Here is a 20,998-nt window from a genome sequence, read left to right on the forward strand (position 1 = left end):
GCCTAGAGGGGACTGCGAGAGAGGCCGGCAGGCAGCTGGCCTGGAGGTGGGAGCAGCACAGGAGTCGCTCCGGCTGAGCAGGACCCTCCCTCCTTGTGGGAGGAGCTGGGGGCGATGGTGAGCGTGCGGGCCGGGCAGGGGTCCCGCAGGCCTGGGCGTGGGTCTGGACCTTGCCACAGGTCTGCCGGAGCCTCAGTTCCCGCTCGAGCGCCTACCTTGGAGAGCCGTTATACGCACCGAGCGGGTGGTGACTATCAGCTCCATGACGGTCAGACCTTAGCAACGCGTGCCTACATGACAGTCTCGATGGTCCCTGCTGCCTCTCCTGACGCCAGCTGCAAACGCTTCCGGGAACACAGGCCAACTGCTGCTCACGCTTGGGCTTTTAGCCTCTCTGCCTCTTCGTGGGAGAAGGGTCTCTGACCATCCTGACAAAGGAGGCCCACCCGTACACCCAGGGAACACCCAGGGAACACCCAGGCTGTTCCCTCTTCACAGCTGGTGCTGTGAAGTTACAGAACTACATGTGTCTGTCTCTCGTCCTTTGCCCCTTTAGAAGGTAAGTGCCACCAGGTCAGGGATGGTGAGTGTTGCTTGTCACCATATTCCCAAATCTGTCACACTGCCCGGCACACAGGGGGTTCTTGATAAACGCTTCTTGGGTCAGTGAAACAAAACTGAATGTATGGAGCACCTCACCTGAGAACCTCTGTTGTGGCTAAAATATTTTAAAACCATCGTGGAGAAGTTACCTGCTTTCCGACGCCGGGGACTCACCATCTGTATAGTCCCCTCCCCATCTCTGATCCTCGTCAGTATGAAAAAGCAGAGAAACTTCTCTCCCAACCAAGCCCGTGGTGCTTTAACGGCCCACAAAGGAGGGCCTGCTCGGGACGCCATACGAAACTCTCTAGTGTGGACCTTTGCCCCTGTGTGAAGAGCTCATCGTAATCAGCCTGGCAGAAGGAAGCCTTAACAACGTCACCCGAGAAACAACCCCTTTTCGATGATCGCACTTCCAAAAGCCTGGACGGGAAGAACAAGGGCTGTGTGAGCCGGAACTCCGGGCCCCACTGACAACCCAGGTCACATCTCGCTCTGCCCTGCTGACTCCAAAAGGCTGCTGGGAAGGCCGAATGGGATGATGCATGTGACTGAACTTGAGGACCTCGAATGTGACATAGGGCCCTCCCCAGCAGCCCCCCTGGGCGGCACCCTGAAGTCTCACTGGCCAGACAGGTAATTTGGGGAAGTGAAGAGGACCTGGGAGCTACCAGAAGAGGAGGTGATGCTGTCCAGCCCAGCCTCCCTCTAAACGGACGCTGTCACCAGGTCTCCCCAGCAGACAGTGGCCCTGCACGGTCCTAGCGGCGGGTCCTCGCCCCGCTCACGCCGGAGCAATCAGTGTCAGGCACAGCTTTCCTAGCCCCCCTCCCCCCAGCCCCAAGCCCTGTGCCCTTTGGGCCCGAGCAGCGTTACCCCAAGAGGCAGCTTTCAGAAGTCAGACGGCATGGCTGACTGCGGGAGAAGTGATCTCTGACCTCAGTAAGTACCGCAGCTGTACTTCTTGACTGAAGGGTCTAGCAAGGAGGAGGACAGGCTGTTTCTCAAGCCGGGAGACCCGTTTTGTTCAGGCGCACGCCTCGCACCGCAACACCACCAACAGACGGCAGCTGAGGTCTGAGTGCTGACGCGTGACAGGCAACAGTCCAGGAGCTCGGCGCGCGCTGACCGGCTCAGCCCCTCCTACAGCACCGCGTCACTCGGTGCCGTCACCACGCCTAACGTACAGATCGCTGAGTACATCGCCCAGGTTCCCAGACCAGGAAGCTGTGGACCTGGGATGCAAACCCAGCCGTCCGTGAGGCCAGCCCTCCTCCCACTACGGGACGCAGCCTCGCAGGAGAGCAGGGCCCCCGCTGCCCGCTGTTCGTCACCCTCCCCTGCAGGCCCTCAGCCTCCAAGCTGCCCGCTCCTCACCCACTAGGACGGCAGTTACACGTGGGAGTTTTGCTAAAGTCAAGGCAGAGCCACTTCCGCTGCATCTCGTCTGACTGGCAAGCAGACACAGCCGGGGCGTGGACATCAAGACTCACGAGGACTCAGCACAGCGCTCAACAGAGGCCGGTCGCTCTGGCAGCGTTCCGGCCACCGCGAGGAGCCCTCCGGAGGCTTGCGTTGCTGGAACCGCCATTTGTACCAGGGAGAAGGAAGTGGCTACGGCCCAGAACACGCCAGAACCAGAGACGCTGGAGGACGCTCACGCTCACGTGTCAGGGTTAGGAACAAGTTCTGTGACCAATGCCCAGCGGCGAGGCTGCCCCGAGTCCCTGCCTAGGGCCGTGTGGAACCCGCCATACCTTCACTCCATCCAGGACAGCCTTGATGACGCCCTTCACCGTCGTCACCATCTCTTTATCTTCGGAGTTCACGCCTTCCAGCATCACTTGGTCAGACCAGCGAATGAGGTTGGCAAGACTTTGGTACACTCGGCTATAGCAGGACGAGAGGGCCGAGCTGGAGGGGAGAGATTTCACATGACGCTGAAGCACGAGGCCACCGGCAGACACCCGCTCAGCACAGAACCGGACTCAGGGCACAGTCACACCTCCCTCTGATCAGCGCTTCTGCTCCCTGAAGCCGCCTCCTCACAGCGCTGGGTTCTAGTCTGTTACATACGTATTTTCATTTCTCAGCTATAACACGTACAAATTCCATCGCAATCATGAACATGCTTTTTCAAACTTCACGTCCTCCACAGGAGGTGACAGTGTCCCTCAGGGAGTGACCCGCCTTTCCCTCCTCCCCGCCTCTCGGTGCTGATTGCGGCACCGGGTCACAGCCCGCCCAGTCTGGAATTAGGCTAGAAATTCAGGTCAGACGTGTCAGAGGAGCCCGCAGGTTTGTGGGATCTGAACAGGCAGGATCCTTGAAGAAACGGCCTTTAAACCTGCGTCCAAACAGATCTGGCATTTACTACAGAATTCCTCGGGACCGCAGCCACGCCGCGACGCCAGGGGACTGCGCACGATGAAGGGTATTTCAAGAAAAGACAGATCTGACAGAGGAGGCTGGGGCAGGGCACTGTGAGGCCACCACACCCAGATCAGAAGCCCAGGACTTCGGGCTGCCCCACCCACTGAGAGTAAAGAATTTCTGCAGCCTCCACGTATTTTTAAACTAAAGAGAATTTTCCCCAAGCATTACGGAAAGGATTACTTTTTCACTTTAAATATTACATATTAAAATATGAGAGCAAAAACATAGAAATTAAGGTCCTGACCCTTCTACTCAGAAAAAAAGTAAATAAAAAATAAGGTATACATTTCGGAGCCAAAATATAATTTTGAGGGGGAAAAAAAAAAGACTGTCAGAGAGGGTTAAAACAGGCTCTGAAAACAAAGGCCTTTAAAAGTCCTCCTGAATCAGGGGAGGAGGAGCGCCTTCCCCAGGAGCTCTGAATTTCCACTTGTCAGTCCTTCCAGGCTGCGCCCCTTCCGGGGTGGGGGGGTGGAGGGGTGCCTTCGCGTCCGCAGAGGAGCCCAAGGAAGCCTGCGCGTGGCGGCTTCGGAGGGTGACATGAGTGAGGAGGGTCTGGTGCTGCACCCACTCCCTTAGGAAAGGGGGCCGAGAGGGTAACCCCGGAAGGGCAGTCTTCCCTGGGCTCGCCCCCCATGACGTCACCCCGAGGGCGGGCCAGGTGGGGCCTCGTTCCCGGGGCTGCCACCCTCCACCACTGTGCCCCGTGGAGGCCACCAGAGCTCCAACGTGGGCAGAAAGGGGGAGGGGCACTGCAACGGGACACCTGATTTCTGTCCGCCTGGGCGGGTTCCGTGCCACGGGAGCACCTAAAGACCAGGCAGCTGTGTCACCCGCCCTCCACACTGTCCGCTGGGAAGTGGACTAACCCTCTGTGCACAGGGCTGAGACGTTCAGGGGGGACATGCGGCCCAGGGACCCACCGCGCGTCTGAGCAGAGGCCCCTCCGCTGCGGCAGGCCCGGATGCCGCTCTAAGGCCACGGGCGCCCCACGGCGTGGGGGAGCCCTCCGCCCACCACTGGCTGCCCATTCTCAGGCCAGCCCCCCGCCGTCCCAGGAACCGAGGGGATGGGGAAGAGCCGGCCCATGGGAGAGGCTCTGAGCAGAGGGTGGGAAAACTCCTTCCCAGCCTACAAACTGCGCTGGGAGGAATGAGATGGGGGAAGACTCTCCAAGAAACACTTGAGGAGGCATTTTTGATCATCTCAGTGGGATCAGTAAAAATACTGATTCTTCGGGAGCATTTCAGGAGGAACTCTCTCACATGGTAACAGCCAAAGGATCACCAGAGGAAAGCAAATCCCTGCTCCCTACGGCCCCAGCTAGGAATTTCCTTTTCCCTCGAGGGAACTATTGTAGACATTAAATAAACTGTCATCTATAAAATAATTATAAAAATCCCCCCACGGGCAAAAATACCCCAACCACCGTCATATTACTTGATCTGTTCTCCCAGGGCACGCGTGTCTAGTATTTCCCCAACAGAGGTGCCGGCTACCCCTCCAGGAGGTCACAATTCTAGTAGCAACACACTGTCAACACTAAGTTACAGGATTTAGCCAAGGGGACTCTGTCCTGGACGCTGACAGAGAGGCTCAGCACCCGCACCTGGCAGGGTAAAGGGACGCACACCTCGGTTCCCGCCGTTCCCCGCCAAGAAGCCGAGGGCGGTCACTGCTCAGTGCCTGCCGCCTCTCCCGTCCAGGAGCACGCGGGCCACCTCCCCAGTTCCTCTGCTCGTCTGGGTCCTCTGCCCCCAACATCCCACCCAATGCCTACCCTTCCTTCAGGTCTGGCTCCAGGACCTCCTCCTCCAGGAAGCCCAATGGGGGACCCCTGCGACCCTACCGCCTTCAAAGCCAACACAGCCTCTACTGGCCTGCGATTAGCACTTCATAGCACTTCATCTTAGGGGAGGGGGTTCACTTTTCAACTAGATTTAACCCTTCCTGGTAGGGAGCACTTCCTGAGAAGAAGTATATGAGAGCATTTCATGAGCCATCCAGCCCTGGCTGCTGTGGCTCAGTGGGTTGAGCACCAGCCTGAGAACCAAAGGGTCACGGGTTCAATTCCCAGTCAGGGTACATGCCTGGGTTGCAGGCCAGGTCCCTGTTTAGGAGCACATGAGAGGCAACCGATTGATGTATCTCTCACAAATAGATGTTTCCCTCTTTTTCTCCCTCCTTTCCTCTAAAAATAAATAAAGACTTAAAACAAAACAAAGAAGCCACAACTGCAGCATAACGTGAGGCTTGTTCCCAAAGGAGGACCGACGGGGCCCCTGTACTAGCCAGGCCCTGGCTTGCCGTCAGAGAGCGGGGTGCTCTGCCTCGGGCTCTCGAGACCAGTATAGTACACAAAGCACTGGACAGGGCGCCGTGGGGACTCTTCCCCAGAGCTTCTCCTAGGTGACAGCAGCATGGCACCGAGCCCAGCTTGACACAGGTACACACCCCACTGGTCAGTGTGCTAATGAGGCTCTGCTCTAGCTCTCCTGTCCCGGTGACCTAAGCAGCTGAGGTCCCTAACAGGCTAGGTGCAGGCGGGGTTTCATGCCAGAGCAAGCTGCGGCAACCAGCCAACGGTACTAGAAGCGCGTCCAATTCCACGCAAGCATCGCCAGTGAGCTAACAGCGCAGGGAAGTGACTGCAGACCGATGCTGCGGCTGCATCCCTGGTGTTGGGGGACACCTTCCTCAGTAACAACGACTGCAGCCCCAGGGGAGCGGCAAGGAATCCCCGGGCGGGCGGGGAGAGGGCTCCCTTCCCTCCCGACCCTCCGCCTCGGTCCCGGGAGCCTGGGGTCTGAAGCACTCACTCCCAAACCCACGTGCCCCGAGGCGCCCGCCGTACGGACATAGCCGGGCTCGGGAGCCGCTCACCTGTGCTGGATCCGAGGGTCGCTCTGCACCAGCGGCAAGATGGCCTCCAGCACCTTGCTGGCGGAGCCTGGGAGCATCTCCAATACCTTCTTATCAATGGCCATTTTGTCCACGATGGTCTTAAAGTAGCGCAAGGCACTGACAACCTCCTTCTCTTTCTCTTCCAGCCAGCTCAGGTTCTGAAAGGAAACGTCGAGCATCAGGAAGGGGGAGAGCGATTAAAGGGAGCGATCTTGAAAAAATAAAATGAAATTTCTTGTAAACTATCTGGAGATCGATGCGAACGGGACAGGCTTCTGGCTGCAGGAGCCAAGCCGCATGAGTTTTCTAAGGACTGCCATCGGGGTGCAGAGGCTGGACGTGAGTGAAGTGGGGCTTGTTCGGCCCCGCCCGAGGCCCCCTCCTCCGCCACTCGGAGCTGCGGGGGCGGCTGCAGGAGGCGGGGAACCAGCTCACAGCCAGGCAGCAGGTCACACGAAGGGCCGGGCCTTTCCGAGGTCTCAGGTCCCTACCTTCCACCCAAAGACACGGGCCCCTCACAGAGGTGCCGTGACCCTCCTGAGGGACCGGGAGGCCCCGGGGTCGGAGGGGCGGATGCTTGTGGGCGAAAGAAGCGGAGCAGACGGCCATGACCCCACTGCTGCCGGAGCACCGAGTGCTGGCAGCGCCCACGCTCCCGCTGCTCCTGCCCCTGAGGAAAGACCACCTCGGAGCGGAGAAGGCGCAGAGCCCTGCGCCCCCAGCAGGCGGATCCCGTGCCCACGCCCTCCTCCGGGGCTGCAGGGGCCTTGCAGCTAGTCTGCGGGCGCACCTGTCCTTTGGTCCCTTCTCTAGACGGGCCCTGATGCCAATGGGCCAGGTCCCAGCTGGCTGGCAGGGAGAGGGAGTCCAGGCTAACCTATGAGACGGGTCAATCCCCTGCCGGGTAACCCCCTCAAGCAGGACCGATGGCAGGGACGGGCGGTGTGTGTGAGGAAAGTGCCACCCGTGCGGCTCTCTGAGGCCCAGGGAGCAGACAGGAAAGTGACTGTAGGCGAGAGAGAAATTTCTGGAAAAAGTTGAACGCAACAATAGTCTATAAACGTGTAAGCAAATAATAAATAATAAAAAGTGATTAGGGTTCTGAACACTAGCTCTTTCCTTCTAAAATGATGGACAATGTCATTTTAAATTAAAAAATTCAACAGTGGAGCATTTATTTCATGGGAATATAAAAAGAAAAAGACATAAATGGGATGAAGAAGTCAATAGCGCCTTTAGTCAGACGGCTCTCAGAGGCCTGATTTAATTCCTCCCCATGGGGACGCCCCCAAGGTACTATGTAGACCCCGAAGACAGAGTTCTCCAGGGAGAACGGGCCCCGCCCCCCTGGCCCCTCTCCCCGCCCCCCTCTCACTGCCGACAGACTGGCTGACTCACGGCCTGGTTCCCAGGGGCCAGGCCCTGCCCCTCCACCTCGCGGACGAGAGCCCTGCTTCTCCAGCAGAGCTGGAGGAACCTGAGTGTGAAGGAATCGAGGTGCCTGCGGACGCCGAGTGCGGCTAACATCACGGTCGGCCGGCATGGCCAGAGGACGGTGACCACAGCACGGCCATCACAGCAGGAGCCAACGGGGTTGGAACGTGGGGAGCAAGTGGGACGCATTTGAAGAACACGTGCCGTCAGGCTTGCTGGGGAGCAAGGGGCTCACCTGGAAACGGGAGCCGCGCAGAAGGCGCAAGGCCCTTCGGAGCAAACAGAGACCGCCCACGTCCTTTGCAGGGAGATCACACGAGCCCCCGGAGACCCGGGCCACCCCGGGCTCCTACTGAGGAGCAACAGCTCAGCAGAGCTGGGTTCGCCCATGAACTCCCCGGCAAATCCCGCTCCCAGAACCTAAGGCGCCTGAGCAGGGTGCACTCCCCTAGCCCTTCAGTGATTCACTGTGGCTTCTTACAGAACGCAGCCAGCAGTCCGTCAGAGCACAATGGGACTCTGGACCGAGCACCCCCTAGAAGCAGGACCCCAGGCCTCAGCTTTGCCGAAGCTGCCCAGCCCAGAACCTCTGAGAGGCCAACGCACCTCCTGCTGTGGGGGGCAGGTGCCACCATCGCCCAGCAAACCTGGAAACCACAGGAGGGCAGCCGTGCTGGGGAGGGCCGAGAGCCGCAGCCACCACTGGGCTTGGGGACCCGTGGGCTTCAGGTTCCCGTGTGCATGAGGGGAGAACAACTCCTGCCCTGGGGATCGAAAGAGGCTGGTGTGGGGACCGAATGGGAATGCACATGGAAGTATTTTGTATTTTGAAGGGAAAAGCAGATTTTGACGGAAAAGCTTGGGTCACAGCCCAAACTCTCTGTGTATTAGGAAGGATAAAGGCTTCTGCACGTGGTTACGGTGAGGAGTAAATAAGACAGCTCGTGAAACCACCCAGCACACGGCCTGGGCGCAGAGAGACCCGCAGGCAGCTGCAGGTGAGGCTGAGCCCGCACACCTGGCCCCCGGAGCCGCGATTTCCCACGTACTTAAACAGGAAGAGCCACGGATATGAACTTGGGGGCAAACGACAACGTACGTGGGAAATATTCTCTAAGTACTAAGAGCGCTAAGACGTAGTCAATAATTAGATGATTGCCAAGGACAGACTTAGCGTAAGATTTCTCCAATGGTCTTCCAAGTTCACACGGGCCGGCAGCGTCCGCCACGCACCCCGTCCTGTCTGGGCGCCTGTGCTACACAGCACGCTGCGCTCGCTCTGGCTCATGCAGGGGACTCGGGCAGGGCGCAGTAACTCGGCCCTTGTTACAGGGCGGCAATCAGAAGCCTGGAACACTCTTCCTTCGGGGAAGATCATGCCTACAGCTCCCTGCTACAGAACAGGGTCTCTCAGCTGCGCACTACTGACATTTTGGGGCAGGTGATCCTTGGTTTGGGAGGGGAGGGGCTGTGCTGTGTCCTGTAGGACATCCCTGGTCACTACCCACCAGACCCAGTAGCTCCTGCTTCGTCTTCCCAGTTATGGCAACCAAACATGTCTCCAAACATTGCTCAACGTCCCCCGGAGTTTACAGGAACCCCCATTAAGTAAAGGACACTTTAGCAACCAATCCTCCCCCGTGACCTCTCTTGGAATAATGAAGGGGGGGCAGAATTCCAAGAACTGAGCGACTGGAACAGCTTCTTATCCGAGTTCCCCAGCAGAACACGGTTGTCAGTAAGTCATTTTCCTCTGTGCTGCCCAGACTAACGTTGGGTGACAACGGACAGTCTTCCTGGACCTGAACAAGAAACTCAGCTCCAAGGGGCTGCTAAACAGATCGTCCTAGAAAATAATCGCAGCGCAGACCAAGTCTTCTGCTTTGTGACTCTTCTGCAGTCTGGCCTTTGGATCAATCTGGCAAACACTGAACATTTCAGCCTTCCTCTTTAGCCTCCTGTTGTTACAGACGGGGCAGGAAAAATGATTCTTCAACAAAAGACTTAGATTTAAAACCTTTATTTCCCCCACTTCCAGCTTGGATTTTAAGATATTTTGCTGGTGAGCATGGAAACAAAAGTAGGCGCACTGCAGAATTCAAGAATCACGTGTTTATCTAACAGGGCAGCTCGCCAGGGGCGTCAGACAGGAGACGGCCGTCGCTGGCTGCACTACAGACCAGGCTTTGGGCAGCCACAGAGGGTGAAGGACCTGTGTGTCTACAAGGCTTGTTTTATTTCATGTCGCTAGGCTTAATTTTGTTTTTATGTTTAGTTACATGGGGGGTTAACATTTAGATGTGGGAGCTGTTCAAAAATAAGCTCGACTTTCGTGACCAGGAAACGGAGCCCTGCAGAGTCTGCGCGTGGACGTTGGGTGGCCCTGTTCAGGTCTCAGCCTTGTGCCCCTTTCTCCGCCTGCCCTTGGCCAAATGTTTACTATCATCACAGCCTCGGTTTCCTTTGCTGCAAAACAGGTGCCCCGCTCCCAGCACTGCTGTAAAGGTTAACGACGAGGGTGCAGAGCCCGAGCGCGGGCGAGGGAGGTGGTCGCGGCACCGTGTGCCTGGCTCCGAGCGCACCTGACCCTTTGGGTGCCCTTCCCTTTCTCAGCATCCAGATCATCTCAGCCACTCAGGGAAAGAAGAGCTGACCGTGACAGACGAGGCTCACGCACTGCCCCCAGAGCCCGCTGGACGCAAGCAGCGCACCCACACCGACCCCAGAAAGGACCCCAAGCTTTCGCCATGGAGCACTGCGCTCTCTCCAAAGACCGTGGGGGCTGGGATCAACTTACTGTCCCCCAAGGTCCCTTGGACGGCTTCCTGAACAGCGAAGCCCACAGCTGGCACTCAGCTGAGCGCCATGACGCAGTAATAGGCTGTTTCCATCCCCAAAACCACGGGCCAGGACTCTGCAGTAGAAGGCAAGGCAAACCCAACGCTCTTAACATCACACTGACCTTCTGCCTTTGAGACCTGGAAGCCACAGCACTGGTGGACATAAATTCTACTGCCTGCCGCTCCAGTTCCAAGGGGATAGGGTAGCCCTCTGGTAGAAATCTGTCTGTTGCCTCCTGGAAGAGAGGAAACCTGGATTCCTACAGAGCTTGAAATGGCCGTTTGAGGCTGAAGAAAGGGGTTGATGAGAATCACCAGCTGTTGCAACACGTCTGGCTGGAGTGGCCCTGCTGTGGTTCCTAGTGCTTGAGGGTCTCTCTGGCTGGGTGTCAAGGCCTTCGCCCGCCTCAGAGCACGGACGACCTGGGCACAACAAACCTCCCTGTGCGCCCGGGCGGCGTGGGGCTTTCTGGGGGGGAGGGGGGAGGCAGCGGCACGGGGTGCGGACACGATGTGCTGAGCGGCTTTAAGTGCCCAGAATACAGCACATCTGGAAAAGGAGGCCTGTTCTAGCCAACTGAGCTGGACTCTGATGAACGTGAGAAACGCTCCCCGCCCGACAGGTCTGCATCTCACAAGGACGCAGGAGGCCCCGCCTGGAGCCGGGGGTACTACGGAAGGGTGTCTGTGCTGAGAGCCCCGTCCCCAGGGAACACTTTAAAAAGAGCACAAACTCGCGCTGCTCGAAGCACCGAGAGAGGAGCACCGACAGAAAGGGTCAGCTTACTTTGTTCACGGGTTTCTCCAGAATTTTCATAGACGCCTCAGCGGGTTTGCCCTTCTTGGACGGTGTTCTCTTGATTTTGGGTGAGTGGAACTTGTCCATCAGCTTCATGGTGAAGGAGGAGAGGTGGGAGCGCTGGGGGTCTGAAAACAAAGAGGGCACTGACGGTTAGAGGCAGCGCGGGAGCCCCACGGGCCTGTCGTGGAAGGGGGCGCCGTCCCCATGCCGGCCTTCCCCCTGCTGTTCAGAGTCACAAAGAAAAGGATCTGGGGAACCCTTAAAACCCTTGCACTGCATACTTCCATTTTTGCAACTTCTGTCTCTAGGTTAGGCTGTTTGGAATTGTGGAAGTCAAAGCCAGTCAAAATAAGTATAGAAAGAGGGCTGGCAGACACGCCCAAAGGTCCTTACAGAGCGTGTATGGTGACCTAACCAAAGCCCAAGGGAGCCGGCCCCGCGGGAGGCGCACCAAAGCAGCATCACAGCCGCGCAGGACGGCGGGACGGGAGAGCAAGGCCCTTTCGAATTGGCCTCTCCCCCGCTTTTTGGTTTAGGGCTGAAGTAGAACCAAGGTGTCCAGAACCCCCTGGGACGCAGGGGAAGCCCGGGTGGTTTCTCCTGAGGCCAGGCCCGGTCCTCGGGGGGCCTGCGTGGCACGACGACGCAAACACGTGAGTCACTTAGTAAGGTCGCTTCAGACCCTGGGAAGCGCTGAGAAGTGGCTGCTCACAGTGGGTTTCTGTTTATTTTAAACCGCTTCATTGAGATATAATTCCCGTATACAGCTGACTCATTTAAAGTGTCGAGTTCAACGTTTTTTTTTTTTAAGTAATTCACTGGGTTGTGCAATCACCGGATTCTAATTTTAGAACATTTTGTCCCCTAGCAAAATATGCCCCCGCCAGTATGCTGGGCATCGTCTTGTAGACCAAAAGGTCACGGGTTTGATTCCCGGTCAGAGCACAGGCCCGGCTGCAGGTTTTGTCCCTGGTTGGGGCACATGCAGGAGGCAACCGACTGATGTTTCTCTCCCTCTTTCTCCCTCCCTTCCCCTCTCTCTGGAATCAATAAAAGAAAAAAAAACTTTTTTAAACCTTATACTAACAGTCCCCCTCCATCCCTCTCCACTCCCACTTTCTATCTCCACAGGCTTCCCTATTCTGGACATTTCAAGTAACGCAATCATAAAGCATGGGGTCTTCTGTGACTGGCTTTTTCCACATATCTGGCTTGCCTGCCCCTTATTTGCTGCAGTCATTCCTGGGCTTCAAAGTAGGTAAACCGAGGCAGTGTGCTTTCTCCAGCTCCCCCCGCCCACCCAAGCAGGCGGGCGGCTGGGGCCCTGACGGAGCTTGTACTTCCTTCTTTCTGCTGCACAGTGGGGTGCCGGTCTCAGCACTAGCGCGGCGCTTAGAAGAGCGAGCTCTGTAGTCAGCTGCCTGGGTCCAAACACTCCAGTCACCTCTCTACGTCTTGGGTTTCCTTGTCTGGGACACGGCACCGATAACACTGTTCGTGAGATGGCTAACGTGACGCAGATTCCATGAGAGGCGCCTGTCACGACGCACCCAGGCGCTCAGCCAGGTGCAGGCACGGGCACCTGCTTGGCGCGGGGAGCTGACCTAACTCACCGCACGGGCTGGGTGGGGAGCAAGGCTGTGGCGACACGGGACACTCGTTGGCCTACGGCACACACACCCGCCCCAGGCCATGCCGTGGCCCGGGCCCGAGGGGCTGAGGGCCTCACAGATGCCACCTCCTCCTGTGGCCCTGGCCAGCGCCTCCACCGGCCTCGGCCTGTCCCCTGCCTCCCCCTCGGGTGCCTGCCACGGCACTGTCGCCCCGGCTGCCCCACCCCCTCCTGCTGACACTGGCCACCAGCCCCGGAGTCATGGCACATCCCTCTCCAGCTGCAAGCAGGGCCAGAGGGGCAGACGCGAATGGGGAAGTCTCGGCAGGAAGCACGGTTTCTCTGCTCCGCTTCGGTGGCCACAGATCTCCAGAGACTCGGCTGGGCCGGCCAACTTCTGCCTCCTCCTGCCTGCTGCCCCGAGGGGCCCCATGGGCGGGCGTGGGCTGAGCTGCTGGCCAGACCCACATCTCTGTCCTCACAGCCAAGGGTGGAACCGGGGGAGGCCGGCAGGGGGTGGGGGCCCCAACACGGTCTCGCAGGTTCCTGCAGTACAGGGCTGGTGCTGATCATGACCAAGGGCCATGAAGGGCGTCTCCCCCAAAAGCAAACTGAACCCGGCACTGTGTCCCAGCATCCCTCTGCTCTGCTAGCCTGAAATTCTGTCTTGAGCCACAGCTGGGACTCAGCATTGGCATTTGAAAAAGTGCTGGATCTATTGATAAATCTCTCCCCAGAGCACATAAAAGCTCGCAATAGCAGCTCGAGTGCGTGGCGTGATTCCCCAGAGGAGGAAACCTCAAGTCTGGAAGTGGAGCACAGCACTAGCCAGGGCAGATGTTGACTTGGAGGCTACTTGGCACCTTTTCCTTGAAACAATGGGTTAGCAACACAGGTCCCAGGTGACTCGCAAGGTCACTGCAACACACAGCTGGGTGGTGGCCCAGCACAACAATGGCCAGCGACAGCGGGGTGGGAGGCAGCGGAGTCGGGCAGCTCTCTCGGGGTCACGCGCACACATTTCCTGCCCCTCTTCTCACGTCCCTCACGCGCACCCGTCACCTGAGGCCGAGGGTGGCAGCCGAGATGCTTCCACCCCCTGCAGGGCGTCAGGGACCCTTCGCCCACCACTCGCGTTACTCCTGACCATTCCCTTAGGAAGTCACACTGCAGACTTTGTGTGTGTGTCTTCAGAGAGTTTCTCACACTGAAATTAAAACCAAACTCTGGAAGATTTCATACATACGCAGCCCGATGCTCCTCAACTTACAAGTGGGTGACATCCCAATAAGCCAACACCAGGCACCAATGATTCTGATTTTTTGTGCTCAGCGTCCCTCACTGTTTGTGATAGTTTGGGTCTCTCACTGTACAATGTGTAGGCCTGTGAACTTCAGACACGGCAGAACACTGCAAATGCTCTCATGCTCCTGTGTCTTCCCGCAGCAGAGGGGCTGACATGCAGCCCTGCTGACAGACGTGAGTCCTTTCCTCCTCAGGGCTGCGGCAGGCCGGGGGTCCCCTTACACCAGCTTTACTTACCCACCCGCCTGCCCGCGGGTGTTTGTCCCAACCTTTCTAAACAACCCTGCCGTGGGCCTTCTCGCACGGGCCTCTTGGAACCGTGGGAGATTTCTCTGACGAGAACTGCTGGACAAAAGAGTATCTTCTGTATTTAACTTGAGGGACACGGCCAGGCGATCCTCTGAAGCAGCTGTGCCGAGCAACCTTCAGTCCCACGAGCAGGTCTCAGGTGCCCCGCACCCCCGCCAACAGGTGGGAATGCCAGACCCCCACCCTTGCATATGGCCGTGCACGACCAAAGGGAACGAAAGCCCCATGGGAGTGCCAGAAGGCAGCACCTCCTTGTGACCAATCAGATCTGTGTGAGCCATGTCCAAGGTCGCTGACAGCACCTGAGAGAACATGGCCTGAGGCCACCCACTGCTCAGTGTGGCACTCACACCCCTTAGGTCAGGGCCTCCCAGCGACTAGTGGGCTGCTAGTCACTGCTCCTGGAAAAAGTGCGGCCCCCCGGTTTCCGTATGGATGGCCGGACGCTACTGAGCACAGGCACGTTCTGGGGCACCCGTCGCAGGCTGAGTATCCAGCCATCAGGCGGCTGCCCTTCTCGGCCTGGAGAGGACGGGCTGGGGGAAGGGCATGAAGCTCGCAGAATGATGTCAACAACAAAAACACAGATGAAACCGCACTGACGCCAGCCACGCCCCTCCCAAGTAGCTGCCGTGTGTCAGTGCCCCGCTCTTACATTTTCTTCTTGCCCCTCGGCTGGGCTCAGCAACCGTCTCTGCCTGCGACTGACAAATGTGCCCAACGGCTGGCCTTCCAATGTCACTTGCAGCAACAGCTGGGATCCCAACTTAGCAGTGGTTTACGTCGGGGCTTAATTTCGCCCTGGATGGGAGGAGTCTGTAGATAGCAGCCACACGAGGCACCACGAAGTCAGGGTCACGCGGACGGCGCCTTGAGGCTGGGCTGATCTTGGTAAACACCGCAGCTGTCAATTGCTCCTTACAAACAGCCCAGGGACCTCCATCTGTCCAACCCCACAAACCGAATCCATACCCAGAAGGGACGTGAGGACGTTATGAAGAACTTTTGTAAACATCAAGGTCTCAGGTTTTTACTTCCCTGGAATTTTACAGACCGATGTAAAGATATAGAGCCCAGAGCAGGGCTGAGTGGCTCACGGTCCGAGCAGGCAGCACCGTGGGCCTTAGGGTCGGGCAGGCTGTGTTCACCCTGAGCTCAGCCGTGTCCCTGGACAGACTCACCTCTCTGAGACGGAGGGCCCTCCTCGGCAGAACAAGTAGTGCTTCAGAAACTAACGAGGACCGAACGCGATCCCGTGTGCAAAGCATTTAGCCAAGGATGGTATGTAGCAAATGCTCAACAAACGACAGCCATCACTGGGACTTGAGAGCATGGCCAGGCTTCTGCCAACACTTAATAAGGCAAAGGCTAAAAATAACCCCCGCCTAGCAGAATGGAAAGGAACCTGAGGTTTCATTTTTTCCCCAACTTCCATATTACAAGATCCTGTCTTACTCAATACAGAACTATTCACGTTAAAAAAGAAGGAAAACTATGTTGGAGCTTTGCAACACCACGGCTCTCTGACACGAAAAGGTTCATACTGGCTATTTGCTGAGACAGTCTACTGATCACGGCGCGCCGCGGCGGGTGCTGAGGGAAATATTCAGTGTATCTTTTTGTTTTCTTTTTCAGCAACAAAAGAGAAACCACCTCATTATAGAAATGTAAGCACTGAAAAAATATATAACATAGAAAGTGACAATCCCTCATGACCCCACCCGTGGCAGAGCTGAAGCACGGTTTCCGCAACACTCGGCGCAGGCGTCCTTCCACGGGAGTACAGCGGGCGGCAGGGCGATGTCCCGCTGAAAGGCAGGCCACAGCACATCCGAGCAGCCCCGCCCCTGCCCCCACACCCCCTGCCAGATGGTCCCTCGTCTGTGCGGCACACCAGGCCACGCTGAGGCCCCCGCTCGCGCTTACCTCTCAGGGCAGCTGTGCAATGACACAGACGCCCGGGAATGGAGTTGTCAGGTCAAAGGCATGCGCACAAAAACCTGATGAGACCCCGTCCACTGCTGGGGGCTGGATGCGGGCCAGCAGGCACTGTGCCAGAGACTGAGGCCAAGAGGTGGCGCGCGGACAAGAGGCCGGGCCACCTACGGAAGACTCCAGGCTTCACCTCGGGTCAGAGCTCCCCTGAGAGAGCCACCATTTTTGCTTTAGTTGCAGAACTGGTAAGGACTTAAAGGTTCACGGCGGAACAGACATTTCGCAGAAGAGGACATCCACGTGGCCAACAAACAGATGACAAGGTGCTCGACGCCACCTGTCATCAGGGAGCAATATGTGAAAACCGCAAAGTGGCACCGCTGCAGACACTCTGGGCCGGATCAAAGGAAGACAAGGAAGCACCCCGTGTGGGCGCAGGGCTAGAGCTGCGGGCCGCTCCCCCCTCGGCTGCGGAGGGGGCGAGTCGGGTGACTCCCCTGCGGCCCAGCTCCCCGCGGGAGTGCGTCGTGGGAGCACGTCACAACCCCGTGCCAGAACAGTCAAAGCAGCAGCGTCCCCGCCCATGGACAGGAGCGGGTAAATTGTGGCCTCTCACGCGTGGATCCTACGCGGCGTGACAACGAACAATTGACACCTACACGCAACGACATGGATGAGTCTTGCAGACGCAGAAAGCAGACAGACACGAAAAGTGTACTTTGTATGACTCCAGTTCTATAAATCAAAAACCAGGCAAAATTCATCCCTGGTTTTAGGAGTTGAGGTACTGGTTACATTTGAGGGTGGGCGGTAACGGGCAGGGGACACGAGGAAGTGAGCTGTGGTCTCTTTCTCTGTGGGACGCTGTCACACTGGCGGGCCCACCTGTGACAAGCCTGCAAGCTGAGCCCCTCTGACAGAGGGACTTCCCTGACACGTGGTACGCATGAATAAAGCTGAAACAGACTAGACACAGAGGTCTAAGGCTCTTCTAAAAAAAGAACCCACGTGACATTTACAGGGGTCAGACGAACAGATCATGTACAATTTCAGGAAATCCTATTCTGTGAAATAAAGCAAATGGATTTAACCATGAATCATCCAGAATGAGTTTCTTCCCAAAGAACTCTGCAGTGAATATCTCAGGAAGAACCTGCGTCTGTCTCAGGAAGCTTCTGTTTCATCTTTGTAAAAATAAGAAGAGCTGACGTAAATGCAGATATTCTTATGATCATAAAGCTCCAGTAAATAAATGTTTTCTAGTATTGTATGGAAAATTCAAAGAACTTACTATAAATATGACTGTGTCCTATATATCCTTTCAGTTAACTCACAACTAAATCAATGAATTTCCATATAATAATAGCAATAGCACCTATTCACGAGGTTAGTCCAAGAATTAAAAACAATATTGATTCAGTGAATATGCAAACACCTCATCTCGGCAGAGCGGAGGTCCAGGCCGCTGCGTTGCTGAGTGGTCTCTTTCTACACCCAGGTTCGTGGTGATTGCAGCAGGCAGTCAAACACAAGTCCCAAACTCTATTCCTGTAACTGCCTCCCCAAACCTGCTGTCCCCACGTCTGCGCAAACAGGACATTCACCTGCCAGCAGCTCAGGTCAGCGTTCTGGACCCTTCAGCCGAGTCCGGCGGCGCGGCCATGACAGCAGACTCAGAGGCTCACCGCCGTCACCCAGGCCTGACCCCTCGTCACTTCTTACCCGACTGCCACAGTCACTGCAGCGACTTCTAACTGGTCTCCTGCTCCTTGATTTTCTACAGTCTTCTCAGCCCAGCAAGCAGGGTGATCCTTACAGAAGGTAAGTCCTCGTACGAGGCCCCGCTGCTCTGCTCGGAAGCCTCAGTGCCGCCCATTCCGCTCAGCAGGAAGCACAGGACTGGCCCCCAGCCCCGCCCCACCCTGCCGGCCCCGCCCACGCACACCTGTTGTGGGGGAGCCCCACCACAGGACGCCCGCTCTCTGATGCCCCCCACGTGGGCCGGCCTGGCAGTGCAAGGCGGCTATGACGGGGTCCCGGGCGCGTTTAGTCTAACCCCGGGGCTCGATGGCCAGGATGCTCATTTGGCTCCTCCAGCGAGCTCCGTCCTTCCAGCAGGTCTTCGTCAGCAATCGAGGTCACATTTTGGGTCTTATGTCTCTTACTGTCTTTCCTCCAACTTTCAGAATTCAGAGCAGAAAAGGGGCTCTCCTCATGGTCCCCTGAGACTCTGGTGACAATCAAATCTCACTCATTTGGGATCTGGCACTCAGTCCGGTAACTGGCATGATGAAAATGCATATTTAGGTGCTTGTTCGTGAATACACAGGTGAAGAATCAATGAAGAGCTTCTGTACCGACTGACAACAACCACACTCGGCCCACACCAGGACGCCTGGTCAGCGGTGTCGGTGGGATGGTTCACGCGGGCTTTAACACAGCTCTCTCGGGAGTGCCGGCACACGGGTCCCGGGCACCTCAATCGGGAAGGGCCTTGGCGTGGTGCCTGAGCTCGGGTTACCTGGGGTAACAGAGCATTTTTTGTTTAAGCCACTTCTGGGGAACAGACGAGAGAAGCCAGGCCTTTCCCCTCCCCCTCTGGGGCTTGGAGGGCAGCGGGCCAGTACCGTCCGACAGAAACACAACGTGAGCCCCGTGTAATTTAAAAACCTTTTTAATTAACCCCATTTACCCACAGTGTTAACGTTTTAACATGTAACTACATAGAAACTGTGGATGAGGACTTCTCCTCATCTCCTTCTTTTGTACCAAGTCTGCAAACCCTGGGGAGCCTTCTCCGTGGCCAGCTCACCTCCAGCCCGGCGCCCACACCCCCAGCGCTGCGCCGGGCCCTCGGCTTCCCTGCCGGGGAGGCTGGGACCCGGGCTGGGCTGACCTTGCCGCGTCAGGGCTGGGCCGCTGGGGTCCCAGAGGCTGCTCTGCTTCTCCCCAGAAGGGCAGTCAGCGCGCGGCTGTGGATGAAGCCAGCGCACCCGCTCACCCTCCGGCTGGGCTCGAGGGCCCAGGACCACGGACCACGTCCCCCATGGAGGTGCCGCAGGCTCTCGCTCTAACCAGCGCCTGGTACAGAGACCCGCTGGGCGACGGGCGGACGGGACGCCGCCGGGCGAGGTCCGGATGCGGAGGGCAGAGGAGGGTTCTGGCAGAGAGCGTCTCTGACCATCACAACTTCCCGACAAAGCAAGCTGACTTTCTCTGGTGGCAGGGCCCATGTGCACACATGGGGGCACTGACATCATACCCTACTGGGTGAACTGGAGGCCGGGAGGAGCGACGTCGACCCCCACACACGGCCCGCACAGCCCCATGGATGCCACCCCACTCCCCATCCCCCCCTGGGGCCAGTGAAGCGGCTCAGGCCGTGCACAGGACGGTCTGCTCCCGGGCCTCAGCGGTCTCACCGGGCTGTCGTGAGAACGGAACGAGGGGGCCCCCGTCCCTCGGCATAGCACCGGCTCGCGCCACAGATGTCACGTGCTGCGGCACGCGCGTTTCCGAGGCAGCTGCCGCTACTCTGAGAAGACAGTTTTTACCTAGCAGGCTATTAAAATAGGGGAGATCACTCACTGAGTGGGTATTCTTATGATTTGAGCACTTTTCTACATGTTATACTTTAGTAAAAAAGCTTTATTTAAATAAAAACAGTAGAACAGAGATGAGAGAAGCTGGATTCTTAAACTGCACCTGAGGCTCAACTGCCTCCCAATCTCCAGTTATGTAAGAAAAAGGAGAACCCAATAACTAAAGGACCTTATAGAATTTAAACAGAAGCCAGTTTCCAGCAAACGCACTTAAAAATTTTTTTTATTTATTTACTTTTAGAGAGAGGGGGAGGGAGGGAGAAAAAGAGGGAGAGAAACATCGATGTGAGAGAGAAACATCAATCGGTTGCCTCTCATACACCCCCAACCGGGGACCTGGCCCACAACCCAGGTCTGCGCCCTAACCGGGAATCGAACTGGTGACCTCTTGGTTCACAGGCTGGCCCTCAGTCCACTGAGCCACACCAGCCAGGGCTGGAAAATACACTTTTATAAATGCAGAAAGCATGGCGCTGACCTGCTGGGGAGCACCTGCCTTCAGAGAGGGCTCTGATGACACCTACCCAGAGCTTTCCCTGGGCCTCCTCTGACTATAAAACACCTGCCAAGTAACACACAGATCCCCAGGAGGAGATGAAAGGGGGCCTCTGGGATGGAGAGCTGCTCCCCCGCAGAGCCCAATTAAGAGGCTTCGTCAGTAGTTCTTGCTTTTAAACATCCCGTTAGAGGCCGGGCCCTGGGCAGGGAGTTCACATGTTACCCCTGATCCTCACACTAACACCAGAAGGGAAGTATTCTCATGAACACTTGACAGATAAGGAAACCAAGTCACAGGGGCCCTGCACCACCCACGTACGTCACACACACACATCATAGACGACACAGCTGTCAGCCTGCCCCGGAGGGCCCCCTCCCAAGGAAGAGTTTCTTTTCCATTACTGCTTGGAATCAAGGTAAGAGATTCTTAAAGCCTCAGACTTCACAGGCTCTGGAGGTGGGAGCCAGTCATTTGTGCAGCGGTATTTCTAGAGACGAGGAGGGCGGGGGAGGGAAGTAAGCGTTTATTCTGAGTGAACATGCCAATACGTACACCGGGCAGAAAGCGCGCGGCCCAGAGCACGTCCCACCCCTGGGGACCCTGGCTCCGCAGGAAGCGAGGCCGCCCCGACCTTTGTCCTTTGGGTGGAGCTGGTGGAGCAGCCTCCTTCCCCCAGAGGAACTTGTGTGTTAGGACTGGCGCCAGGTCAGAATTTGA

General features: G+C 57.2%; 1 protein-coding gene across 3 annotated transcripts in view; it reads right to left on the reverse strand.

Moving 5' to 3' along the window:
* The window catches only part of RAPGEF1 (Rap guanine nucleotide exchange factor 1), a 113,121-nt gene that overhangs the window by 46,217 nt on the left and 45,906 nt on the right, over nt 1-20,998 (reverse strand). For 2 of the 3 annotated variants that reach the window (XM_090274927.1, XM_090274928.1), the window contains exons 2-5: nt 11,005-11,144; nt 10,340-10,453; nt 5,923-6,101; nt 2,361-2,517 (exon numbers count right to left, since the gene is read on the reverse strand). In XM_090274927.1, the coding sequence (XP_090131053.1) occupies nt 2,361-2,517; nt 5,923-6,101; nt 10,340-10,453; nt 11,005-11,144 (590 nt within the window). The remainder of the gene's footprint in view (nt 1-2,360; nt 2,518-5,922; nt 6,102-10,339; nt 10,454-11,004; nt 11,145-20,998) is intronic. The other variant, XM_090274929.1, reaches the window with a different exon arrangement.

This window comes from Furipterus horrens, unplaced genomic scaffold (genome assembly GCF_987537825.1).
Source record: "Furipterus horrens unplaced genomic scaffold, mFurHor1.1.pri manual_scaffold_4, whole genome shotgun sequence".
NCBI classification, from domain to species: domain Eukaryota; kingdom Metazoa; phylum Chordata; class Mammalia; order Chiroptera; family Furipteridae; genus Furipterus; species Furipterus horrens.